This window comes from Sapajus apella, unplaced genomic scaffold, assembly GCF_009761245.1.
Source record: "Sapajus apella isolate SASKATOON/1434 unplaced genomic scaffold, GSC_monkey_1.0 scaffold100, whole genome shotgun sequence".
NCBI classification, from domain to species: Eukaryota; Metazoa; Chordata; class Mammalia; order Primates; family Cebidae; genus Sapajus; species Sapajus apella.
This window is the reverse complement of record NW_022437040.1, coordinates 5,979,238-6,006,051: the sequence shown is the minus strand read 5'-3', so window position 1 is coordinate 6,006,051 and position 26,814 is coordinate 5,979,238. Positions and strand designations below refer to the sequence as shown.

Below are 26,814 nucleotides of genomic sequence, written 5' to 3'. Positions count from 1 at the left end.
AAAACAGCATGACTGACCTAAACAAATTATTTAAAGTAAAACTGACGTTAGAAAGGCAACCATCTTAACCGCTTCTCAGACTTAACATGTCTAAGGTCGCACTCATGACCTTGCCACAAATAAGGTCCTCTTTGTGCTCCTCCCACATCCTCTTCATCTCAGCAAGGGTCACTCCTTCCATCCAGTTGCTTAACCCAAAATTTCTAGAGTCAACTTTTTCCCTCTAACTCCTCACTAGTTAATACACTAGGAAGCCTTGTTGACCCTACCCTAAAAATGTGACCCTATTCCCACAAATGTTCACCATCTTTACTGCTGGTAATGTGTTCCAAGCTTGCGTCATTTCTCAACTGAATTTTTGTATAGAGCCGTGAAAGGAAATACCTACACTTTATTTTTCAGTAGTGTCTTCCCACTGTAGCGTCTAGTTAGCCTTTTAAAACATGTCATCTTCTGTAGCTCCTCTGCTCAGAACTTGCAATCATTCTTTTTATTTTTATTTATTTATTTATTTTTGAGACAGGTTCTCACTCTGCTGCCCAGGCTGGAGTGCAGTGGTGTGATCTTGGCTCACTGCAACTCCGCCTCCCAGGTTCAAGTGTTTCTCCTGCCTCAGTCACCCAAGTGGCTATGATTACAGGTTCACGCCACCATGCTTAGCTAATTTTTGTATTTTTAGTGAAGATGGATCACTTGAGGCCAGGAGTTCAAGATCAGCCTCTTGGCCAGGCATTAGCCACCATGCTGGACCTCAATCATTCTTCATTGTTCTCAGAATAAACAAGAAAGTTCTTTCAAAAGCCTGTAGAATAGAACCGCCTTGGCTGCTCTGAACCTTATCTTCTGGACTCTCTCCCTCACTCACAAATTTGTACCACATTAGCTATTTCCTGTCCTATTAATGTTGCAGGAACTCTCTTTCTTCACAGCCATAGCATTTCCTGTTTCATGTGTAGGAATTCTTTCCCCCAACCTCGTATCTGCATAGCTCACTCAAACTTCTGCATGAAAGTCACTTTCTCAGTGAAATCTTTTCTGGACATCCTATTTAAAATAACACATTACACTCCCAGTTCTCACTACCTGTTCTTCCTCTCTACTTGATTGTTCTCCAAGTTGTTGTCAAGAATTTAAAAAGATCTAGGATCTTAAGCTGAGTTGCAAGCTAATAAATCGGCTTGCCAGGCGTCATGGAAGCCGATAGAAGTCATGAAACTTCTGGATCAGAGAAGGATAGTGTACTGCTCATGACAATATCTCTAATCAAAGTATCAGAATTTTTTTAATTATTATTTTAGAGACAAAGTCTAGCTTCGTTACCCAGGATAGAGTACAGAAGCTACTCACAGTTATGATCATAGCACACTGCCAACTGAGACTCATGGGCTGAAGAAATCCTCTTGTCTCAGCCTCCCAAGTAACTGGGATTTCAGGCATACACCACCACGCTGGGCTTGTAAGATGGTTTTAGGTTGGGTTATTGAGTTCAAGTCCCAGAAAATGAAGTAAAGGACCCAGCTGTCCTTGCATACACAGCGGGTTGAGAGGCAGGAGAAAAACCTGGAGTTGAAAAGGCAGGAAGAACGGATGCCATTTGATTAGAGAAGGGTATGTGCTATTACGGAGCAGTGAATATGCCTTCCATTTCTTGGAGGGAATTACTATCTTTACAGGCCAACACTGTTCACTATACAAATTTCTCGAAAAAACAGGGTGGAATGAAGGGCAGTCAGCGTCCCTGCTTATCAAATGTGCAGAACTGTGAGACACCATGCAGAATCAACTCTCTAAAAGAACTTACCAATTTCAAACTACACGTTTCCTACCAGGTTTATTTCATTCATGGTGTACTTCACTAACCTATAAACCCAAGACTTTTTTATATCAATTTCATTTCACTTTTGTCTATCTTATTTATTGATAAAACAATATCTGGTGCACAATGGATATTCAATAAAGTTTTCCTGTATGAATAAACGAATAAATGGCACAATATGCAAGAATTAATACAAATGCCAAAACGTGGGTAGATGAGTAAAAAATGAATAAATTAATAAGACTTACTGCTTTACAGCAAGTAAAATATAAATCTGGATGTTTTGAATAATATTTGATACCTTAAAAACATGTATGTTAAGTTTAAAAAAGGATACAATCTGAATGTTGAAGATGCTTTAAAGTTTGTAAATAAACATGCATTTATATATGCATTAATTATGTATATTAAAAAATATACATTTGTAAAGAAAAATCATGAAGGAAGATGCCCCAAATATTAAGTATTTTTGAATGGAAGAATTACAGGAGGTTTTTTTTGTTCTCTTTTACCTTTTATTTTCTAAATTTTCTGTAATGTCCGTGTAATTTTAATAATCAGGAAAGTGAACATCATTATTTTGTAGTCTTTTATTTTATAACATGAAGGAAATGAAAAGCAAGCAACTGAAACTACACACACTGCTTCCTAATCTTCTCCACCAAATACAGAAATCCTCTCAGGTTGCCTAAAAGGAGAAAACTCTGGAGCAACACTCAACAGCTCAGGGTTAATATTCCTCAGAAAATGGATAATAAGGGTGGTCAACAGCACTGAAAGACAAAAAGGGATATTAATTGATTAACTCTTTACCCATGCTGTCATGGAGAGAGTGTTTCTCTGAAGACGCAGATAGCATGGGCTAAAATCTCTGAATTTACAACCACGTCCCTACTTGTACCGGGAACACATACAGATATGTTCCCTGTTCATGTGCAGATGGCACATGCATTCCCAATTTCCGCACTCACATGCACATGAGTGCCAACGTGACAAGCAATTGGATTTAGATTACAAAGTCTAAGAGAGGGTAAGAACTGCGGATGAAGGTCTTGGGTCCATTCCAACTCGGGTGGCCTTTGTCCTTGGAGCATGAGGACAGTGTCAGTGAGGATTGCATTGCTATTTTCCACTCATTCATCCCACAAAGCATCCTCAACAATACAGGGTCCTTGCAATGAGAAACTTCTAATCTATGAAGGAGATAAGATGTGTCTCTAATAACCAGACCAGCAAAATGTGTTTGCTGTTTCCTTAGTTATAATTCATAGGATTACTTATGATTCAGTAATTATATTACTGTTCGTTTTCCCTTTTTCCATGTTCTTTTTTATTAAGTGTCATTAAAGAGTATCTCTAAGCAGTTAAACGTGACAGAAGCAATATTAACATAGGGCCTCAGAGATGAGTAAGATGAGACATTCACAGTCTCATGAGGCAGATCACAGATTACACTTAAAGCCTGTGAGTATAGAAAGGTGGCGTTCCACGTTTTCCTCATTGAAAATGTCTTTTCTTGGAAACCTGGTATGGTTTTACGAAAAGAAGAGGGACCTTTGGAATCTGCTTTGGAGACTGAGTCTTTATTTTCCTAACTAAAATGATATTTCTCCCTATTTCTAAACTCCCCTCCAGACGTCTCTCTGTTTGATTCCTCTTCTTTCTCGTCAACCCAAGATCCTGAAGTTGATCCTATGGAACGTTATGTTTGTGAATAAACTAAAGTCAAGGGATGTTGCATTCCCCAGAGGTGGACTTCAGATGGACAAAGATGACATTGGCGTAAGAGTCTTGCCTTGAAGATACAGAGAAATCCCAGAGGAGCTTACCTTGGCGGAGGCCACTGGGGATACCTCAGTCACTAGCACTGAGGGCCTATTGACTTCATTTATTGTTCAGCTTGGTGAGATTATGTAGCTGAGGAAATGGGAGTTGTGAAGGTAAAGAAAGCCAAAGAAGACAAAAATTTGGAAGAAATAGTTGGTGTCTTGGAAAAGGAATGCCACAGTAAAGAGAAATGTCACGGGACACTTGGGGGGGCCATGGACTTCCCTGTCATGTATGCACATTTGATTTCATGGACTAATGCTCTATATAAATATTAAAATTAAGTTTTACATTGCCTTGGTGTTGACATGAAGATGGACCCGGCTGGATTCATTATTATATATTCATCATTGTTGTATTGTTTTTTTTCTTCTGACTTTAAAATAAATTAAAGCTAGAACATTACCATGGACCCCTGTTATGGGTCATAGACACCGTGCCTTCTAGTCTAATAGGCAGTTGGGCCAAGTGCAGGGCCAGGCACAGGAAGTAAGGGCATTAAAGAGGTGGATTCACAATGGTGCCGACATCGGCAGCTTCACTTACAGACTCACATTCCTGTTGGGTCAGAGATTGAGCCTTGGAGAAAAACTATAGTCTGAGGACTCTAGGGAAGCTCCTGTTTCATACCTATTCCTGAAATCTGGGCTGCCTTCCTGATCTGGGGAAGAGGTGTTCCACTGTATGCCTGCATGTTACAGAAAACAGCCTGTGAAAGAACATGCAAGCACCACTTACAACTGTAACTTAGCATATCGGAAATTTCTGTTGAGGCCATCAATGGCTTTCATGTCCTCTGGAGTCAACTCAAAGTCAAAAACCTGAAAGGAAGAAAACACTCACATTAACCTTTCCCCAGGATAGCAGCTTCTTCCTGGGAGTACAAGGACTTTCCAGGGGCAGAGGCAAGGATGGCAATATGGGAAGCATTACTGTCCTTGGCTGCTAGATGAGATCTCTTTCCCCTGAGATCTGCTAGTTCTCCATCCCACCTCCCTCATGCTCTGCTCCACTTCTGCAAAGAAAGACAACGCATCAATCTAAGACATTTCTAGAGAATTGCTTGAGACAGAAAGAAGAAATTCTTTATCCTAAACAAAGGCAAATCTGGACAAAATACCTGCTTCCTTGACTTGACCACACTTGGTCAGGATTTTCCTTCCTCACTTCCCCTGGAACTTGACCCAATCTTTGACTGAGCAAGTCTGGGAACACAAGACAACCTTGCTGCAAGAATCTGTTGGCTTAGAAAAGCCTTTCCTGATCAATTGTTTTACTATACCACTTGCTCATTGCAGGCCCCCAAAATATTATTTCCAGCTACTGCTAAGTAGTACCAAATACTACTTCCTTACAAAAAAAAAAAAAAAAGAAAGAAAGAAAAATAAAACCTTTTTTTGGGACTGGGCTCAGTGGCTCACGCCTGTAATCCCAGCACTTTGGGAGGCCGAGGCAGGTGGATCACGAGGTCAAGAGATCGAGACCATCCTGGCCAACATGATGAAACACTGTCTCTACTAAAAATACAAAAAAATTAGCTGGGTGTGGCGCATGCCTGTAGTCCCAGCTACTCGGGAGGCTGAGGCAGGAGAATTGCTTGAACCCGGGAGATGGAGGTTGCAGTGAGCCGAGGTCACGTCACTGTACTCCAGCCTGGCGCCTGGTGACAGAGTGAGACTCTGTCTCAAAACAAAACAAAACAAAACAAAACAAACGTTTTTTTGGTTGATATTTGAGACATATAGGTCTCATGTTCAAAGAGTTCTGCTTTTTAAATATATTTATCTTATTTAAGCCAAGAGTTGTTTTTATTTGAAAACACATAGACACATAACCCCTGATGAAAAATCCCTTAATAACAAAGGAAAGAGATATTTAGTTTAAAAAACATATTTCATACAGAAGACAATTTCATGGAAAACTCATGGCCTATTTATCTATTTATGATCTACATATCTATCTAATATATATATCTCTTTTTCTCTCTCTCTCTCTGCCTATATCTGTCCATTATCCACCTATCCACCCATACATCTATCCATCAGTGAGTCATCTTAAAATATATACTCCAGAAGTGATGTGGTTGTCACAGGGATATGTCGTAACATGTTAAGTTAAATTAAAAAATAAAATAAGATTTTTTTCTGTATGGTAACAAGATTTAGAATTGCCTATTTGATTTTAGTATAACCTTAAAAATTTAATCTAGAGCTATACAGTTGTGAAACAAATACATTAGAAAGTATGCTTCAAATATCATCCTTTGTAAAAACTAAACTCGTGTTGACTTTTCTGCTGCCATCTTTAAATGGAAAACAGCTTACACAGTCTTTCAAAATTCTTTTAGATTTCAAAACAAAGTAAATTAAAGGCCACTGATTGATCTAATGGATTGGAGTGTATATGTGGAAGACTCAGGCAAAATCTTTACTCATTTATTTACTATTAATAATTTGGTCAGTCTGTGAAATTATTCTTAGCTTCCTACCTGCCCAGGGCACTGCCAGAGGAAGGGTGATAAGAGATGACCCAGAAGGAGTCACTGCATTTAGAGTCTCACAGTCCAGAGAGCACACTGATATCTTAGCAAAAAATGTTAAGTTAAAAGGGAAAAAGACTCACTAACAGAACCATGCCAAGCACTATTGTGGTGACAGATATGCTGGGGGTTATGTATGTATGATATGTAGCAAAGCAGGTAATCCTATTTCAGTTTGATCATAAAATACAAATTGAGGTTTGTCAGATACAGTTGTCAGATAGAGATGGTGAAGGAGAGAAATGAGGGTCTTTAAAGTTCTTTACCATGTAGAACTCCTGAAACTCATGAAAACGATGGAGTTGAAATTTGCTTAGTGTCACACAATGAGTGAGTAGGAAAGCCAGCCCTAAAGGTGATAAACTTTAGGACTCTGAGTCCAGTGATCTCTCTTCCCATCATTCTATGCTGCCCTCCCCCTTAGCACAGAGGAGAGAAGCATGGGAATGAATGGCACGTGGAACATTCTCCCGTGGAAGAGAGATCACCCAGACCAACACCCACACCTCGCTTTGGAGCAATACCCCTTGACCTGTACCTGGAAGTTCTCTTTGATTCTCTTCTCAGAGAAGCTCTTGGCCAGGACCACCACCCCCCGCTGCAGCTGGTAGCGCAAGGCAACCTGGCCTGGGCTTCTACTGTGTTTCTTGGCAATGGATTTCAAGATTGGCTCCTCCAAGAGATACGGGCTATCTGGGTCAATCCTGGAGAAAAACAACAGATATGAAGGATGTAGATGAAAAATCCAGAGTGTGCTACCCCTTTTTCCCAAAGCCCCAGACAATGAGAGCAGAAGATACAATATAGTATGTTTCAAAGTGTCTCATAAACATTCAGAGAGATTTATTGGCAATTGAGGCAAACTGGAAACAACTAAACTGCCAGTCAGCAGGTGAATGGATAAACAGCTTGTGGTGTACATGTCCATACAATGGAATAGTTTCCAGCAGTAAAATGGAAAGAGCAGACACTTGCAACTACAGGAATGAATCTCACAGACAGGTTGAGCAAAAGAAGCTACACAAAAGAATTTATATGACTTCTTCATATGAAGTACTGCAGCAGATAAAACTAATCTAAGACCAAAACATTAGGAACATAGTTGCCTAGAGGTGGAGAGGACTTGTCTCAGAAGGAACACAAATTAACGTTTTTGGGAGAAAGTTTCTATTTCATGACAATAATGTGGATTACAAAGTACATTCATTTATCAAAATTATACAGCTAACATATATGTATTATAGTCTATGTAAATTTCACCTTAAAATCACTTTGAAATTGTATTTGCAGTGGGGTTGGGAGAAGATAGATATGCAAATGAAGGAATATTGGAGGGAAGGAATATTGGTGACACTGAAGCTCAGTGGTGTTACTTGGGAATTCACTACACCATTGTGTTCGCTGTTCAGTGTTTGACTTTATCTATAATAAAATGCTAAAAGTTTCTTAATCAATAGAGAAGCTGGTATTTGATACTCTTTGATGAACTCTTTGATGAACTCTTTGATACTCTTATTACCAGTTTGGGTCTCTGTGAGATGCCAGGGCACTATAGGCAACTAGAACAATGTCCTTGGACTTGCAGAACTCCAGGAGTTTGCTCTGGTTGAGGTAAGGGTGACATTCCACCTGTAATTTTTCAAGACCAAAATGTGTCAGAATACATGAGCAAAAAACCATATGTAAATTTTAAAATGCTTTGAAGGAACATCTAGTACTATATTAATATATGTGCTATATATTTCGGACTGGTCATTTTCCCCAAGCACCTTCTGAAATGCCTTCACATTCCATCCGTGGTCATACCGATACAACTTACTTATTCTTTTTCTATTGCCACCTTTGGTTAACATCATTTGAACTCATGACGTCATTTGAACTTGTTGTGACATGTCTAAACAGGATCTAGTTAGAGGCATTCAATGTTTTAAAAAACCAAAATCTCTTGTGCCCAAATTATAGTCTCTAAGTGACATTTCTGCTGAGAGAAACCGAGATTTCTTAGAGAAATGGCTAATTCTAGTTCTGACTGGGGAAACTACAAGTTCAGCCTAGAACAGCTCACGTTCTAAATGGCAAAGAAGATAAAGACAATGAGGTAAGTCAAAGGAACAAGACACTCATTTGAAACAGCTCCTGCTGGTCAAAATGATGGCAAGTTGAGCATCAGAAAGAATAGTAACTAAATGGATGGGAAAAGGACACATTTGTTAAAATTTGTGAGTTCAAATGACGTTAATCAAATGTGATCACATCTTTATCTCTAACTTTCAATTCACAGAAAGTATAAAAGGAACACGTTAAATTATATCACAGGATGAACCAGGATAGCCTATACCAAGGAAAACTTTACAGGAATAAAAGGCTTAATTTTTCCTTAGTAAATTGAAGGAAAAAAAGAAGCAGAGTGAGAATGAGAGCCATGGAAGAAGAGGAGGAAGAGAAGGCAGAAGAGCAGGAGGGGAAGAAGGAGGAAGAGAAGAAAGAGAGGAAGACAGACGGGGAAGAGGAACAGGAAGAGGAGGAGGAGAGTAAAAAGAAGAAGAGAAGAAACTTTTTAAAAGAGTAATTTAGGAGAAATATCACCTAATTGCAATGTATGGGCCTCATTTTCACATCAATTTAAATGAATCAACTATAAAAATATGATTAAAGTATATTTTAGCACTCATGATATTTAGTAATAACAAGAAATTATGTCTACAATTTCAAGTGGTATAAAAGTATTCTGGCAATGTATATTTAAAGATTTATAGATTTTTAAAATATTTTACAAAATATTTTCAGATAAAATGATATAATGTCTTCAAAATAATACAGAGGTAGAATTATCTACGTACCATGTTCGTCTGTCAGATAATTATTGCTTAAGTGTGCCGATGGGTACACAAGAAGAAAATGATTATAACATGAAGGGGTATTCAAAAAAATTGACTGAAAATGTGCATTATGAAGAAACTAAACATAGATTTCAAAAAGATTGCACCAAAATAAACTTGTACTAACTTGTTATGAAATGTCTAAACAAGATCTAGTTTGAGGCACTGAGAAAGGTAAGACATCAGTTTTTTAAAATCCCCTATCAGAGAAACACGAATTCTGCTAAATTGAAGTAGGAACAAAAATCAATTTTGCTGTGAATCATGGGTAGAAGAATGGTGAAATTATTGGCTCTTCACAAAAAGTTTATGCGCACAATGCCCCCAAAGAAATCAGAAGTTTACAAATAATTCATTTTAAGAAGGAACGAGATGATGCTGAAGATGCAGCCTGCAACAGCATATCATTCACATCAATTTGCAGGAAAAAAAAATGTATCTCACTAGTCCTCTAATTAAAGAAGACCAATGATTAACAGCAGAAATGATGACCAGCACCATAGATATCTCAACTGGTTCCGTTTACACGAAAATGACTGAAAAATTTAAGTTGAGTGAACTTTCCAATTCATGGGTGAAAAAATGGTTATGGCCAGATCAGCTACAGGCAGGAGCAAAGCTTTCAAAGCAAATTTTAAATAAGTGAGATCAAGATCCTGAAGCAGCTTCACAGAATTGTAAAATGAAATGAAACATGCCTTTGCCAGTACAATCTTGCAGGCAAAGCAAAATCAAAGCAATGGCTACCAAGATGTGGAAATGGTCCAGCCAAAGCAAAAGGAGATTCGTCAAGAATAAAAGGTCATAGCAAGTTTTTTGGGATGCTCAGGACATTTTGCTTATTGACTTTCTGGAGGCCTAAAGAATAATAAAAACTGTTTTGAGAAAATTAGCCAAAGTTTTAGTACAAAAGTCACCCCAAAAATCTTCACCAAAGATGCTTTTCTACCACGTCAATACTCCTACTCATTTTTTTCATCAAGCAAAGGCAATTTTACAAGAATTTTGACAGAAAAATCATTAGTCATTCACTTTACAGTCCTGATTTGGCTCCTCCTGAGTTATTTTGTGTCTCAATCTTCAAGAATCTTTAACAGAGACCCATTTTTTGTGGTTAATAAATTTGTATACATATAATCATCTGGTTTTAGAAATTATATATATATTCTATATATAGAGAGAATATATATATAATTTTTAATGTTTTAATGGGTTTTTTAATGTTTTGATTTTCCACAAATATCCCTAAAGATATAAAACTAAGAGTGTAAATATTTGAACTGCTTTTTGTGTAACTATCAAAATGGTCTAAACAAAGCTTTAAATTTTACAATGTCACAAATAATGTTTGATATTTGGCTGTATTGGATGTTTCTTTAAAAATCATGTGTTTTAATTATGATTTATATACCTCCTCCTTCCCACTCCTTTCCTCTGATCTGGCTTTAGTGCTCACCACTCTGGAACATGCACTGCATGGCTTCCCATAACCTCCATGCCACTAAATCCAGACACCCTTATCCTTCCCTATCGGAGTGTTTGTTCACAGTAGGATCCACCCATGTGTGACTCAAGCCACGTCAACACCCTTCCTTTGGCTCCTGACACCACACTCTCCTGGTTGTCTCCACCTGTCTGGCAGCTCCTGTTCAATCTCCTCGCCAGTGCCCCTCTGCCTCATCCCCACTGGTCAACTTTTCTGCCTCTTCCTTTTCATTCCATGAACTTGTCCTAGAAGAGTTAATCCACGTCTGTGAGTTGTCACCATCTATAAAGCAACGATACCAAATATCTGTATTTCCACCTAGACCGCTCTCTGAGCTCCAGACCAAAGCTACCACCTCCCAACTCGGCACCTCCACTTGGCTGCCTCACAGGAACTTCACACCCATCCCCAAGGAATCGAAGTCATGCTCTTCTACTCCACGCAAACTGCTTCTTCTCTGATGTTTTCTATTTCTGTATAAGGAACTGACATCTGCACAGGCCCTATAAAGCCAGAAACTTGGAAACATGATTAAGCAGCAGGTATGTGAAGAGCAGGAAGTCAGAGAAGGCCCTGGTGGGCTGAGGGCTCACCTGGTTGCAGGCGGGCTTGTACTTGAGCCCTGGCTTGTTGAGGATGAGCTCCAGCTGTTTGTGGTTGAAATTGGACACCCCGATGGACCTGGTTAAACTTGCGTCTTTGCACCTCTCCAGGGCCTGGAGAGGAAGGAAATGGGTGGTAGACCTCTAGTGCAGTTTGTCCATTTCATTTGTCATTGACTTTTTATAAACCGAAAATCTGATTTATGATATATTATAATTATAATGAATCAAACAGTTTTATCACTTGAATAAATTAATTTCAAATGCCCTTTCTTGTTCTGCATAAGTATTTATCTCCTTAATTCTATTACATGCACGCCCAGGACACCAAATACCGTAAACATAAAGCTGCTTTTAAATTTCCTCTTACCTATCCCACTCACTTCGACGGTACATATTTTGCTTTTAGGATGCAATAGTGTAAGGCCGTTGGCCCCGCAGGGTCATGGGGTGTCCCTTATGCTGTGCTGAGGTGCAGGATCAGAGAATTAAAGAGACAGGACACTGAAGAACTGGAGAGGAGCAGCCAGACTCGGGGGGCCACACCACCTATAAGCAGAAACAGGAAGGCCCCAAATGTCCAGAAGCATCTGTATTTATCAGATACAAGCAGGGGGAAGGGTCGTAAGTGAGGTCATCACCTATAGGCTTAGTGATAGGGCATATGTAATCACATAACAAGCAAGGGGGCCACCCCATTATGCCACCTGGGCAGAGAGGTGGGCGGTGCACAGTAGGGAGCTGGGCCATGCGCAGTAGTAGAGGGTCATGTATGTAAAAGAGGTCCACCCCCATTAGGTCACCAAGACAGGGGACGGACTGTGTGCAACAGGTGTTGTGTGCAACACTTCTTGTCTAGGGACTGGAGACTTCAAAGGATTTCTAATAGAAAGATACTGTAAGCCAATGCAGTGGGAGCTGACAGACTTGTGCTCTTCTCTAAGATATTTATGGGAGGATGATTTGAGCTAGCACAGAAGCGAGATAAGACTGACAGGGTGTACAGCCGCCGTGACTGGTCACACCAGGGGGGTTCTTCTCCCTCGGTTACTTCCAGGATCTCAGGCCTGAGGCTGACTTTCCACAGGAACTGGATGCAAGGTACTACAACTCCTTTATCAGGAAGAGCGGCTCCTGCTCCAAGCCTGCCATACAGCGTCTGCCCTTTCAGGCAGGGATGCCACCGCCTGGGTCTTTGGTTCTTGTTCTGGTCTGGCTGTTTTCCCATGTACTGCTTCTGTTCTGTGACTGCTCTAGGCATTCCTCCCACTACAAATACTATATGGTTATACAGAAGGATTCTATAAATCAGGACTAAATGTGTTGGTACAGCTCCGACTACAATACCCATATGGTTATACAGAAAGATCACATGGATCTAAGTGTGCTAGGTATAAGCACTAAGTATGATATATAAGCTAGATATATGTAAGCAGTAAGTTATACTTCAGGCACTAATTCCATAAACTAATATGTGATTATATATAAAGGATTATATAAAGGAAATAGCCGAGTAACGACACTGTGAACTGAGATATTCTTCAGGCACTAATCGAGCCGGGGGTTTGCACGGCTCTCCTTCCTCAGTGCCCATGTGGGGGTTACACACACAATAGTTCTTTAACAAACTACACCACAGTCAAGTGCAAAAGAAACTCTCAGCTTTCCCTCTAGTAAAGGGTTTATTGCTACCTCTTTCTACAGTGGTAAAAATAATTAAAAGGCATAGGTTTTGCAAGGGCAGATTCACTTCATAAGGGCGGCGCCCTCTGCCCTCCTGCTGGGTCGGGCTGCAGCTGTCCCTCCTCTGTGATGCGGTTCTGTCCTGGCATAAAGCACTAACTCCTTTTGCACTTCTCTGTGCTGACTCCTCTTTAGGGCTCATGTCCTCAACCTGATCTCAGGGGTAACGGTGTTTCCATGTCTATGTAGAGCCATAGAAGTTAAAATTAAAATGGACCACAGAGGTCATCTCATTTCCCTCCCTCACTTCACAGATGAGAACACAGAGGTGCAGAGAAGTTCCACGTTTAAGGTCAGACAACTTCTGGAGCAAAACCCTATCTCTTCTGACCCCTCCTCCCGTGATTCCAACCTCACCACACTATGCGACCTGGTGTCTGCAGCAGAACATACCTCCCATGTGTCACGAAGGTCCACAGTATCAAAAATAATGTTTCCACTGGCATCCTTGGGCAGCAATTCCTCCCCAGGCTGGAAAACAGAGGATAAAGAAGGTTTTCTATGAGAATTCCCTTTCTGGTGCCTAAGGAGCTTAGCCACACCACTTTCAGGAGGCTGTGATTATTCACCTGAGCGTGCATCTGTGCATGTGTCTCTGCATAGGTAGATGTATGTATGCATGTGTGCATGTGTGTGTGCCTGTGTGTACATGTGTGCATGAGTGCATGTGTGTGGATATGGGGATGTGTGTGGATGTGCATGTGTGTTGCATGTGTGGGGTGGTAAGAGAAGACATGGGAAAAGAGAAAGATCAGAGCAATCTGAGAGACTATAGTAAAACACTTTTTCTCCACAGTCACCTGCAGGCTCCTTCCCCCATACGCCCCCACACTTAACTAAGAATGCCTTCCCTACAATTGAAATTTATTTTATTTCCGAAGGACAGGCTGGTATAGAGGACAGCATTTACCATAACTATAGATCAGTGTGTTTAGCCCATTTATGCTAACCCAACTCAGATAGTGAGGATGTCAGATGTGCTCAGCCAATGTCCACTGTGATGAGAGGCTGGATCAGTGAAGTGCAAAGGAGCCCCATTGTGCCACATGCACCATCCCAGGTACCTCTCTTTCCTGTGGACTGAGAGGTACATGTGGGAGAAACCCTCGCCATAAAGAGGTAGAGATTTCATGTTGTATCTCTGCAGCCTGTGGTAACCTAATAACTCAGAACCTACCCTCAGGAACACAAGCACTAAGCAGTGCAGGCCAACGCCCTCAACTCTCTAGCAGAGAAGAAGTGAGATCATCGAACCTGCATCTCACTTACTCCTGGGGGATGAGCACAGACAGAAAATTTCAATGTCACTCAGCCGTGAAGGAGACTCATGAATGATTTAGCAATTCTATGCACCTCACTCAAACCTGCCTCTCTCAGAAAGAATCCAGGAAATCAAGCTGGAATGAGACAATGGAGGTGCCAGTAACAGTGAAGGAACCATTTGGGGCGTAAGAAGGGAAAACAAAAGCTGACCTTCATGGCCAATGGATTGTGGATAATGAAGAGATCCACATAGTCTAGTTGAAGTTTCTTCAGTGACCTTTCCAGGGCTGGGCGAACTAATTCTGGTCTAAAGAAAGTTGTCCAAAGCTGCAGTGAACAAAAGAAATAAAAAAGTAGCTATGGTTTCACACATTTGGGGACCAAAATTAAACATCACAGTTAGAAATTGACACGTGAGTAACAAAACACTGTTGTCTAAAACTAAAAGAGTTAGGGCTAAGTTTATGTTATTCCGTATAAATTACACCCTTGATGAGATGCTGAGATTTACTTGAATGACTGCAATGTAAAACAACGGTGAATAAAACTTGGCTGGAGCAGGAAAATCTGCTTTAATATATCAGGGGTTAATGGCATCATCCACTGAGAGCAGTCAAGAAACGGCAGGACGGGGGAATCGAATCTACTGTCCTGTCCAATGAATTCCTCAAAGCAATTCTGGTGAGAGGTGCATTCCAAAAACAGGCTGTCATCAAGGTCAGCATGCGTAGGATGCATCTCCAGAATCCAAAGCTTTGTTTACATTGGAAGAAAGGTTTTCCACTCTAGGAAAATGTTATCATATTCAGGAAACGCAATGCTGAGTTGAAAAAGAAAAACGTATTTTCTAGTCTAGCTCCCTTTTCTGAATAACATCCCAGCCTCACTTGACATGTCCTGAGAACAACTACTGAAGAATTAATGGAGTGGCCCCAGAGTGCCTTGGCTAATTCGCATAACAATTGCGTAAGTATTATCAATCTCATTTTATATATGAATAATATCTGCTTCTCAGAGACATTGAAGAGCCGTGTCCCGCCTTTCACACATTTCAGCACAAAGCTAGCCTTTTCTATGCTTTGACAATGTGCCTTCACAATATTAGGTAAGTACGTTGTTCAAACAGAGACCACATTGCTTTTCTAAATAACATATCTGAGCTGGCGGTGGCCTCTGGCGTCTGCACACACAGAACTTTCACCTTGGTGGTGTAGAATATGTCCTCTCTCTTCACAGTACCATCAGCAATCTTCTCCCGAATGGCCTTTCCAACCTCCCCCTCGTTTTGGTAGAAGTATGCAGCATCGATGTGACGGAAGCCCACATCAATAGCCACTTTGGTGGCTTCCCCAGCCTTGCTCTTGGGAGTCTGTGAAACAGGAGTAAGAGGAGTCAGTGACCTACCTGGTTCAGAGAAAATCAGTGCATTTCCACGGTGGCATTTTCTTCTTTTTTTTTTTTTTTTTCTCTTTTATTTTGGGTTCAGGGGCACCTGTTCAGGTTTGTTATATAGGTAAATTGTGTGTCACAGGGGTTTGATGTACAGATTATTTTGTCACCTGGGTAAGCATAGTACCTGATAGAGAGTTTTTCTGAGCCCCTCCCTCCTCCCACCTCCAACCTCAGATAGGCCCCAGTGCCTGTCGCCCCTCCCAGTATCCATGTGTGTTGTTTAGCTCCCACATGTAAGTGAGAACATGTGGTATTTGGTTTTCTGCCTCTGGGCTAGTTTGGTTAGGCTAATGGCCTCCAACTTCATCCACGTTGCTGCAAAGGATGTGATCTAGTTCTTTTCTTTTTTGTTATTTTCCATGGTGTTTATGTACCATGTTTTCTTTATCCAGTCTACCATGGACAGGCATTTAGGTTGAGCCCACGTCTTTGCTACCCAATAGCATTTTCACAGTTTCTGCTGGCCTTCTGCTCCCCTTTTGATCATGTGGTTTCCATGGTAGACCTGCATACTCTGAGGACAGCAACTAAACTCCTGCAAGCTTCTATTTCCAAATAAAGTAGTGGAATAAGCCTCACTCTGGAGCATGGATAAATTATATCTCAGTCAGTATAAATCAATTGTACAATAACAGCCAACAGGAAGGCCAGGTGTGATGGCTCATGCCTGTAATTCCAGCACTTTGGGAGGCCGAGGCAGGTGGATCATGACGTCAGTAGTTCAAGACCAGCCTGGCCAAGATGGTGAAACCATCTACTCAAAATACAAAATTTAGCCAGGCATGGTGGCAAGCTCGTGAAGCTGAGGCAGAGAATTACTTGAACCCAGGAGGAGGAGGTTGCAGTGAGCTGAGATTGTACCACTGCACTCCAGCCTGGGTGACAGAGCGAGACTCCATCTAAAAAATAATAATAGTCATAACAAACAGGAAAACTTCTGATACTGGGAGAAATTTTCTAAGGCACTCAATAGAAAGGACAGTTCAATTGATACATAAATACACACACACACACACACTATATATATATATATATATACACACACATACACATATACAGCTGACCTTCAACAACACAGGCGTTTAAGCCTGTACAGTCCCACATATACAAAAATTTTTCTCAATCAAAATTACACTAAGTGTGCCTGCTTCTCCTGCCTTCCTTCCCCCTCCTTCACCTCTTTTGCCTCTGCCACCCCAGGGACAGCAGCCCCAACCCTTCCACTTCCTCTTCCTTCTCAGCCTACACAGTGTGAAGGCAGCAAGGATGAAGACCTTTGTAATGATCTGCTTCCACTTAATGAATAGCAAATAGATTGTCTCTTCCTTATGATTTTCTTATTAAGAGTTCCTTTATCTAGCTTACTGTATTATGAGAATACAGTATACCATACATATAACATGCAAAATAGGTGTTAATCAACTGTTCATGTTATTAGTAAGGGTTCCAGTCAATAGTTGGCCTGGTTTCACTCAGGACACGGACCTCACCTCACCAGGCTGGTGTTGTTGCAAAGTTAGGACAATAACATGTACACACCCTGCCTCAAATTTCAAACGGGCTAGTTTAACTGAGATTCTCACCTAGCAAGCTTCCTAGAACAGCACGACAAAAGACAGCACAACACACACGCAGGAACAAAAATTCTCATTCCTGCGTCACTTAAGATAAAAACACCAGTTAGAGTATTAAGAAAGCTTCTTTTTCATTTAGGGCACTTGAAATGTCTGAATATTAAACACATACACATATTACAATTTATTCTGGTAAATGAGGGGGTTATGGGAATCTTGTTCTATTCTCTATGGCACTTTTCTATCTTTTCTAACAGTAATAAATGTTACATATAACCCATGTAAGACACACATTATGCCTAACAGATGAAACGGTAATCATGCCATTGAAAACCTGCTGACCCTTTCCGGCAGCTGCTGTCTAGTGATACCTCATGATAGAGTTCTACCAAGATTGAGCCCATCCATTGGTCTCTCATTTAGGGGGCAATTCCTCTAAAGCAACCCATGACGCCTTTACATTACTGTGACCAGAGCGTGGCACTTCAAGTTCCCTGCAGGGAACTGAGTGGACAGGTGGCTGGTGCGTTGGGTGGGAAACACGACTGAGCCCTTACTGGGATCTTGTGCCTCCTAAGCCTTCCCATCCAATTACCTAATTTTGTGAATCACAGTGGCTCCTTACATGACAAAAGTTTTGGATGGTCAAAGCTCCCTGGCAAATACTTCCAGCCCCAACAACCTCACAGCAAAGCTGCCAGCAAGTATTCATGCGGGCTTCCAGTTCCCTTTGGGCCCTTGGCCCTTCACATTTCTAACCAAGAATGGAGCAGCTCTGAGCAGCCTGGAAGATGAGAGCAGCCTCAGCATGGGATTTTTTTTAATGTAAGAAATCATGAGTACTTACCAAGGACGGTTGTTAAATAAGATATTTTTTTCCATGCATTAAATAAGATAATGCATGGAAAACACTTAAAATATATGAAATCATTTGATATATGTTAGATCACAATAATAATAATGGCAATAATAATAAAAAGAATTTGCCAAAAAAATCAATCTCTAAACCCTCAGAGTCAACAACTTATCACCCTCTTAATGCAAAAAATGCAGGACCCTGCAACCCCCTGGGGTCCACTTACGTGTTCAGGAGCATAAGTGCCAAATCCTAGCACTGGCATGAAGTGTCCATCATTCAGCCTCACGGAACGGCTGTGCTTCAGATCCATCACTGCCCACAGCCCAGCTAACTGGACTCCGTCTTTCCTTCTGCATCCTCACTGAGAGTCCAGTAGGAGACAAGGCTGCCGCGTTCTTTATTTCCAACAAATACAAGATGGGTGGGGTGGAGATTACAGCTGCCTATGATTTCAAAATGAAATTGAAATCAATCCATTGAGTTTTTTTCTGATTCTTTCATGTCTCTGCAGGCCTGTCTTACAGGAAAATCATACATAAATATTTGCATACTAAATGAGTTTGAATTTTTTCTTCAGCATTGTTCACATTTGATTTCTAAGTTAAAAAATTAAGAGTGCCAAAAGAAACTATCAAGAGAGTAAATAGACCACCTACAAAATTGGAGAAGATTTTTGCAAACTATGCATCTGACAAAGGTCTAATATCCAGCATCTGTAAGGAACTTAAACAAATTTACACAAATGAAACAAACAACCACAATAAAAAGTGGGCAAAGGACATAGGACGTGAACAGACACGTCTCAAGAGGAGACAAACATGCAGCCAACAAACATGAACGAAAGCTCAACATCACTGACATTAGAGAAACGCAACTCAAAACCACAGTGAGATACCATCTCACGCCCGTCAGAATGGCTGCGATTGAAAAGTCACAAAAATGACAGATGATGGCAAGGTTGTAGAGGGGAGTGAACACTTATACATGGTTGGTGGGAGCATAGATTAGATCAGCCATTGTGAAAAACAGTGTAGTGATTCCTCAAAGACCTAAAGTCAGAAATACTATTCGACCTAGCAATCCCAGTACTGGATATACACCCAAAGGAATATAAATTTTTATTTTACAAAGACACGTGCATGTGTATGTTCATTGCAGCAGTATTCACAATAGCAAGGACATGAAATCAGCCCAAATGCCCATCAGCGATAGACTGGATATAGAGCATGTGGTGCCTGTACACCATGGAATACTATTTGGCCATAAAAAAGACCATGTGCTTTGCAGGAATATGGATGGCAATAGTGGCCATTAGCCTTAGCAAACTAACACAGGCACAGAAAACCAGTTACTGTATGTTCTCACTTATAAGTGGGAGCTAAATGATGAGAACACATGGCCACATACGGGGTGGAGTGTGGGAAGCGGGAGAGGATCAGGAAAAATAACTAATGGGTACTAGGCTTCATACCTGGGTGATGAAATAATCAATACCTGGTTGATGAAATAATCAGTACAACAAATCTCCATGACACACGTTTACCTCCGTAACAAACCTGAACATCCTGAACATGTACCCCTGAACTTGAAAGTTAAAAAAAAAGTATGCAAATATGTCTTTGATAGTTGCACCAGACTTATTTTACAAGGTATAAAAGTGTCATTAGGCTAGTGATTCCAAACACTAATTTTCCCAGAGGACCGAAGTTAACTTTCACACCATTCCTTTCATCATAAATCCCATAACAATAACTTGCTGAAAATTTCTTGAACAAAGCTTGACACCTCATCCGAAGCACACATGTAACATCGTTTCTCAGGAAGACCTACTCCTGCGTTTATTATCTGTGTCTCCTGTAAAGGCCCATTTCATTTTTTGATTCTCATTGTCTTGTTTTCTTGAATCCTGTGAGAAAAACTTGTCTGAAATCACGGATGAATGTCTGTTTTCTTGCCTTTCTTTCAGCCGTTGCCTCTTTCTGGAACATCTTTCTCTATCCCACCTAGTTTTTGGCAGTTTAATGATTTCTTACTTATCCTAAATGCACCTGCTCCAGCCACACTGCTCCTTCTGTGACCTCCCTAGATGAAGTTGATGCCCTCCCCTGCATACCCTTTATCATCATAGCTTCTACTGTACAGGTCAAAAAATCACATCATTCAAACAACATTCCCAACTAATAAGGAACTTCTGCTAGATAAAATGCCTAACTTATGTTTTCTTTAATGTTTCTATTATGTTGTGCTTCTTGCAACCTGTATTTGTGCCATTGGTATTTTACAGCCAATTATAAAACACACAATTATAATTTATCTTACTTTCAACTCATCCCTCTGGCTGGTCAAGGTCAGAACTCTGCCTGATTCTATCCATTTGGTTGCATTGATCTCAACATTGTGTCAGCTATAAATCTGATGAGAATATCCTTTATATTCCATTACTAAAATTTGCACTAAACAGAGATGTTCTGTGTCAAGTCACAAGAAAATTTTATTTTCATTGATGTCAACTTCCTGGAGTCTGCAATTCAACCAGTTAAAAATGTGTCTAATGTTCTTACAATATTTATCTGTATTTTGCAGTAAATGCTTGGCTAAAGTAAGAGACACTGATTCTCCTCTACTTCTGATTCAGCAGTCTAGGAATTTAGTAGTGAAAGAGAATGGGCCAATTTCATTGTGAGCGAAGCCATAGCAGGACCTCGTGCTCCCTGGCCCTCTTCTCATTAAATTGCATTAAACATTATCCCAAAACATTTCTAGATTTGATGTCATGCCTATCATTTTCAGAGTCCATCTTCCCTTTGTAATTGGAAAGATAATTGTTTCTGGTTTCCCAGCACATTTTTTATTTTCTAAGGTTCCTGGAAGACTACTAACGAGACAAAATGGAGCTCCTTGTCTTATGAATCAAGGGAGCTCTCTGGTCATGAGACAAGAAGTGGACAGATAGCAAGATGTTCCCCTAGATCCCTGCCTCCTGGTACTCATGCCTTTGGGTAAAACTCTCTTCTTGAGTGTGGCTGGTACTTGTGTCTTTTTTATTTTGAGATGGAATCTCCCTCTGTCACCCAGGCATGGTCTTGGCTCACTATTACCTTCAGCTCCCGGGTTCAAGTGATTCTCCTGCCTCAGCCTCTCAAGTAGCTGGGATTACAGGTGCCTGCCACCAAGCCCAGATAATTTTTGTATTTTCAGTAAAGACGGGATTTCACCATGTTGTCCAGGCTGGTCTTGAACTCCTGACCTCAGGTGATTCACCCGCCTTGGCCTCCCAAAGTACTGGGATTACAGGCATGAGCCACCATGGCTAGTCCTTGTGATCTTTATTCTAACCAATAGAATACTGTAAGGCAAAAAAAAAAAAAAACTATTTCCATCATTACGAAATACAAGATTGTCACTTCCGTCATGCTAGCCAATTCTGCAGTCTTCTCAGCTTGCAGGCTTTGATAAAATGAGTGGCCTTGTTGGAGAGGCACACATGGAGAGGAGCTGAGCTTGGCCTCAGTCCACCAGCCATCTAAAAACGGAGGCCTTAAACTGAGCAAGAACGTTCTCCTCTCAGAGCAAGTCTCAGCTCTCAGCACCACCCTTTTAGCTGCACTGAAGGCAATCTTGGCAGGTTTTCTCAGCAGAGATCACCAGAGAGGATGATGAGGGATACAGAATTTCTTCTTTCCCATACCAAGCAAGTTACTTATCGGAGGAATAAAGGATGTTTGAGCCCTTCCATATCAAGTATCATCTGAGAAAAGGGAGTATTTGTTTTAAAAACATTTTACTGGACAGAAAAAAAGTAATTATTCACAGCAAAAGCACAAAGAGTTGGATAGAACCCCAAAATTCTGACAGGACATTTAATCAAATAGAGCAGAGTTCAGTAAGGACTCTGTGGTTCATGAGGAAAGGGTAACCCAGGATTATGGGAGAAATGTTAATACCGCATGGAGATAAAACGCTGAACACTTCACTGTGGTTTGAATGTGTCCCCCAAAGGCCACGTGTTGAAAATAGAATCCCCAATGCAACAGTGTACAGAGATGTGCTCTCTAAGAGGTCACTAGGTCATAATGGCCCTGCTCTCATGAATCACTGACCTCATTATCACAGGAATGCGTCCATGATCCTGAGAGTGGGTTTACTGTAAAAGCCATTTCAGCCCTCTCTTGTTCACTCATCCTCTTACCCGCCTTCTGCCATGGGATGACACAGCACAAATGTCCTCACCAGATGAGGGCCCCATGATCTGGGACTTTCAAACCTCCAAGACTGAGCCAAACAACTTTGTATTTTTTATGAGTCACTCAGTCTCAACTATCCTGTTACAGCAACAGAAAACAGCCTAAGACACACCCATATAATCCTCCCTGAATAAGTGGGATTCTGTGGTGAAGCCACAGAGAAATGACTCAGAGGGGAAACACCTCACCCCTCCTTTACCACCCTACACAGGCAGGGAGCCGAAAAGATTGCCTTTCAGCGTTCATCTAATCCCAGTCATGGGGCGTATCTTTCCCTAGGCTACAGCAGAGCAGGGGAGGGAGGAGGAGGGGCACTGAGCACAGGAGAGTCAGTCAGGCTTGACCCTGGCCCCAAGTCCTCAACGGGTTATCAGTGAAATACCACCTCCTGTAGTTCAGGCTGATGGCGTGGGAACACTGTGTTATGGAAGTGTCAGTGTTCACTGAGGTAGATAACTAGAACACATGAAAACTTATCTGTTCCTGGGAAAATTCTTCAATCTCATTAAGGCTTCTTAAGCAGTCACAAGATTGAAGCCACTTTGCCAGAGGTTAGGATTAATAGGTGGGGCTAGATAGCCTACCTATAGTTCAGTTCTAGAAATATTTACTGAGTATCTTTTACATGGAAATCGGTGTTCCTAATATTTTTTTTAAGTCAGGCATGTACGAATAAGTCCATTAGTTCCACATTGGCTTTTGTGAGGCTATATCTTCACGTCTTTCCCTGGGCCGGGACCAAAACAAGAGCCTTTTGTGAAACAAGGACGTGGGAGTGATGGTATTAGGGCAACTGCATCGTGACGGAAGAACACCCGAGACTGGGTAACTGACAAAGAAAGGGGTTCACTTGGCCCTTGGTCTGCAGGCTGGACATGAAGCATGGTGCTGGCATCTGCCTCTGGGGAGGGCCACAGTGAGCTTACAGTGCTGGCAGAAGTAAGCGGGGAGCCCGCGTCTCACACGACATGAGTGGGAACAAGAGAGCGAGGGGGCAGGTGCCACACACTTTACACAACCGGGTCTCCCAGGAACTCACAGCGAGAACTAACTCATCACAAGGGGATGGCGCAGAGCCATTCATGAGAGATTCACTCCCTGATCCAGTCACCTCCCCCCAGGCCCTGCCTCCAGCACTGGGGATTACAACTTGGCATGGGATTTGGAGTGCACAAATATCCAAACCGTATCAGTAGCTATTGCTGAATTTGGAAACCCTGGTCCCAGGGATAAACACCTTCCCAAACTGTGGCCTAGAAGACCAAGAGAGGATTTCCTGTCTCTGGGGCAGGGATCACATGAGGGAAAGTATCAGGTGTTTGAGTGCCAATGGCTCTGCCATTCGTAGATTGTAACACATGATCAGAAGAGTGCAGCACATGGACTATCCAGCTTTGCTAAGGTTGCAGAAGTTGGTCTGAGCTGGGAGTCCACATTCTTCACCAAGGTGTTCCTCAGAATCCATGCCAAGGGACCTGTGCTTGCTGAAGGGGGATAAGCCAGAAGGTGAAGACACGCCAATTTCTGAGAACACAACTCCCCTTTAATACCAAAAAGCTCGCTGCCTTCAGCACCCCAAGTTTTCTCCTCTCCCAGCCTTGGATGCTCTACATGTGTGAACCACAGGAAAAGAGGAGGCACCCAGCGTCCAGAAGAGCAGTTGGGAGTAATGGCTATTATGAAGAACAGTTAGACGTTCCCCAAAAAGCTAAAAATAAAACTACAGCTTGATCTACCCATCCCACTGCTGGGTACATATCCAAAGAAAATGAAATCAGTGCATCCGAGAGATGTCTACACTCCACAGTAGCCAAGATATGGGACCAACCTAAGTGTGGATGAACAGATGAGCGCAGAAAGAAAACGTGTTATATATGCACGGTGGGATTTTGTATTTGTTGTTGGCGTACGGAAATGCAACTGCGTTTTCTGTGTTAATTGGCCTCCAGCACCTAATTCCTCAGCTCCCTTCTCCTGCTGCAGAGCCTCGGGGTCATATACCAACATAACATATCAGTCTGAGTCCCGGAATGTCTGCCTAGGGCAAAGCCGTGGACGCTGTCAATGACAGACCGAAGTTAAGCTGATGAGATGTGGGGGTTGCGACTTCAGCATAATTTAATCCATCCAAATACTCCTGTCTTGTCTCAGTTGCTACAAACATCTTTGGTTTCAAACACTGTATTAGTCAGAGCTCAGTGCCAGCAACAGAAGCTGTTCTATGCCTTTGAAGCAGAAATGAGACGAAGAGCCTTTGTTGCTTAGAAAACACAGGAAAGGCCTGAAGGTGGAATCTTGACATGACCTCTAGGAACTGCTCCAAGAATAGTGTGCACCTGACCCAGCACAGGAGTGTCTGCACCTCCCCCATCAGGAAGGCTACATCAGAAATCCTCGCTTTCAAAAGCATACCTCCATCCACAGCTATGATGGCCAGAATCGGGAAGCCACAGCCACACAGTGCCCTGGACACGAGCCCAGTAACCACTGCACAGCAGGTGGTGCAGTGAGTGTAGCCTACATCTGCCTGTGGTCACCTGGCAAGCCAGAGGCTGTGCCCGCCACCTCTATTACTTTTGCTGTCAGCAGAAAACACCAGATGCCGTCGGACTTTGGCTGCTGCTTCTTTCTGCCTTCCAGGACTTGTGTGAGTGCTTCAAAATGGCAGAACCCAGTAAGCAGGTAGAAGTCACATTTGCAAGGTCTTTCTAGGCTGTCTTAACCTCTTTGTGCTTGACCAGTTTTGCCAATGCGCATATCCTAATCTTGTGATTCTAGAGAGTGGAAGTCATCTGACTTTCTACAGATTACGCTGCATTTCATTAACTGCACATTTTTCACATAAAATGAAATCGGGACACATCTTAAAGTTGATAGCATGACACAAGTTAGTTGGCAGAGTTTTTTCTTTTTTGGGGGTGGAGGGGCAGAGTCTTGCTCTGTAGCCAGGCCGGAGTGCAGTGGCACGATCTCAGCTCACTGCAACCTCCACCTCCCGGGTTCAAGCGATTCTCCTGCCTCAGCCTCCTGAGTAGCTGGGACTACAGGTATGTGCCACCATACCCGGTTAATTTTTGTATTTTTAGTACAGACAGGGTTTCACCATGTTGACCAGGAGGATCTCGATCTCCTGACCTCATGATCCGCCCACCTCGGCCTCCCAAAGTGCTGGGATTACAGGCGTGAGCCAGCACACCTAGCAGCTTTTTCTCTCTTAGGTACTATATAAAATAATAATGCATCTTACAATCGTCAGCATCTTATATTTGAAGAACCACATACCCAAGAGGGAATGGGCCCTGCCACCGCCTCCACTCAGACTTCAGAACAGTGACAGAAGAACTTCCCACAGTTTTAAGCCAGCCAGTTTTTGTCAATGTGTTATAGCAATTGTAGGAAACTGATAGACATGTGCAAGAAGCAGGCAGGAAAGGGGCCATTTATGCCGGAGAGACATTACTGTGAACAAAGCGACAAGATGGGAAATAACCAGTGTTTCCAAAACACTGAGACAAATTTAGTGTGGCTGGCATGAGGCAACCAAGTGTGGAATGGACGTGGACAGGGGCTCCATCATGAGGGCAGCCTGTGCCTTTCAGGGGGCAGCAAGGCTGACCTGACCCCAGCTGTCTTCACTGGGAGGGAGGGAGATGTCAAATATTTGATTCTTCTGCCTCAGCCTCCCAAAACAATGTAATTACAGGCATGAGCCACTATGCCCAGCTATGAATAATAGTTGTATTTCTTCAGGGCTCACAGTGACATTAACTTTTGCACTTTGTGGAAATTTAACAAGTCCCGACCAGCATAACAGTATGCAGGATTGTAAATTAGCTGAAACAGTCATGAGGTTTTGTTGATTACAGAAAATCTGACAATTTTAACCTGTCATGATCTATAAAATATGCTAGCTTCTGATAACCCCGGAAGCTGTTTTCTTTTATCCCTCATTCTGTTGCTGTGCCAGTGGATCAAAGTCTTATTTGTCCTTTGCTCCTGCCAGTCTGTATGTGTCTTATTCATGCATTTTGGTGAATGTTTTCTCTTTACCATTATATTGATAGATGCCCACTTCCTCGACCTATTGCCAGGAAGTTAAATACAATCTTCTTTGCATCCATCCCACATCCAGGGTAACTGCATGGAAACAGGCAGTGAGGGAAGGAAATACAGCAAATAGCAAAGCCATAACTCTTACTTACCTTATCACACTGCTCTGAGCAACACCAGTGTCCTTCTCAGAGAAACCCTGCTTATCACTGGAAAGTGTCCTAATAAACCCTGTTGGCTCAGAACATTTTGTACCTACATCTGAGCCATTGAGAACAGGACGCTTTCTTACCAAATAAACCTATAAATTTCAATTACACCCTTTCCTGTACTACCAAATCCATTCATCTGAATTGTAAAGGGTTCTGAGTATCACAGACAATTTAAGTTCAGCACACATTTATAGAACATTGTAAAGTTTACAAAGCACTCTCAAAAACATGAACCCATTCATTAAAAGCATGCTCTGTAGAATCCAAA

The 26,814-nt window shown here is 41.8% G+C and overlaps 1 protein-coding gene and 1 long non-coding RNA gene across 3 annotated transcripts in view; one reads left to right on the top strand and one right to left on the bottom strand.

Moving 5' to 3' along the window:
* Positions 1 to 2,391: 2,391 nt before the first annotated feature.
* Positions 2,392 to 26,814, bottom strand: part of LOC116536449 (aldo-keto reductase family 1 member C15-like) — a 28,336-nt gene continuing 3,913 nt past the window's right edge. Inside the window, exons 2-10 of one of the 2 annotated variants that reach the window (XM_032258226.1) lie at positions 18,264 to 18,557; positions 15,357 to 15,524; positions 14,366 to 14,482; positions 13,286 to 13,363; positions 11,141 to 11,263; positions 7,702 to 7,811; positions 6,721 to 6,886; positions 4,382 to 4,464; positions 2,392 to 2,589 (exon numbers count right to left, since the gene is read on the bottom strand). In XM_032258226.1, coding sequence (XP_032114117.1) covers positions 2,547 to 2,589; positions 4,382 to 4,464; positions 6,721 to 6,886; positions 7,702 to 7,811; positions 11,141 to 11,263; positions 13,286 to 13,363; positions 14,366 to 14,482; positions 15,357 to 15,524; positions 18,264 to 18,350 — 975 coding nt within the window. In that variant the 5' untranslated portion in view covers positions 18,351 to 18,557 and the 3' untranslated portion in view covers positions 2,392 to 2,546. The remainder of the gene's footprint in view (positions 2,590 to 4,381; positions 4,465 to 6,720; positions 6,887 to 7,701; positions 7,812 to 11,140; positions 11,264 to 13,285; positions 13,364 to 14,365; positions 14,483 to 15,356; positions 15,525 to 18,263; positions 18,558 to 26,814) is intronic. The other variant, XM_032258227.1, reaches the window with a different exon arrangement.
* Positions 2,589 to 21,721, top strand: LOC116536458. The gene is made up of 3 exons (XR_004262645.1): positions 2,589 to 3,155; positions 14,617 to 14,621; positions 21,710 to 21,721. It is a non-coding gene; the product is annotated as an uncharacterized LOC116536458 (long non-coding RNA).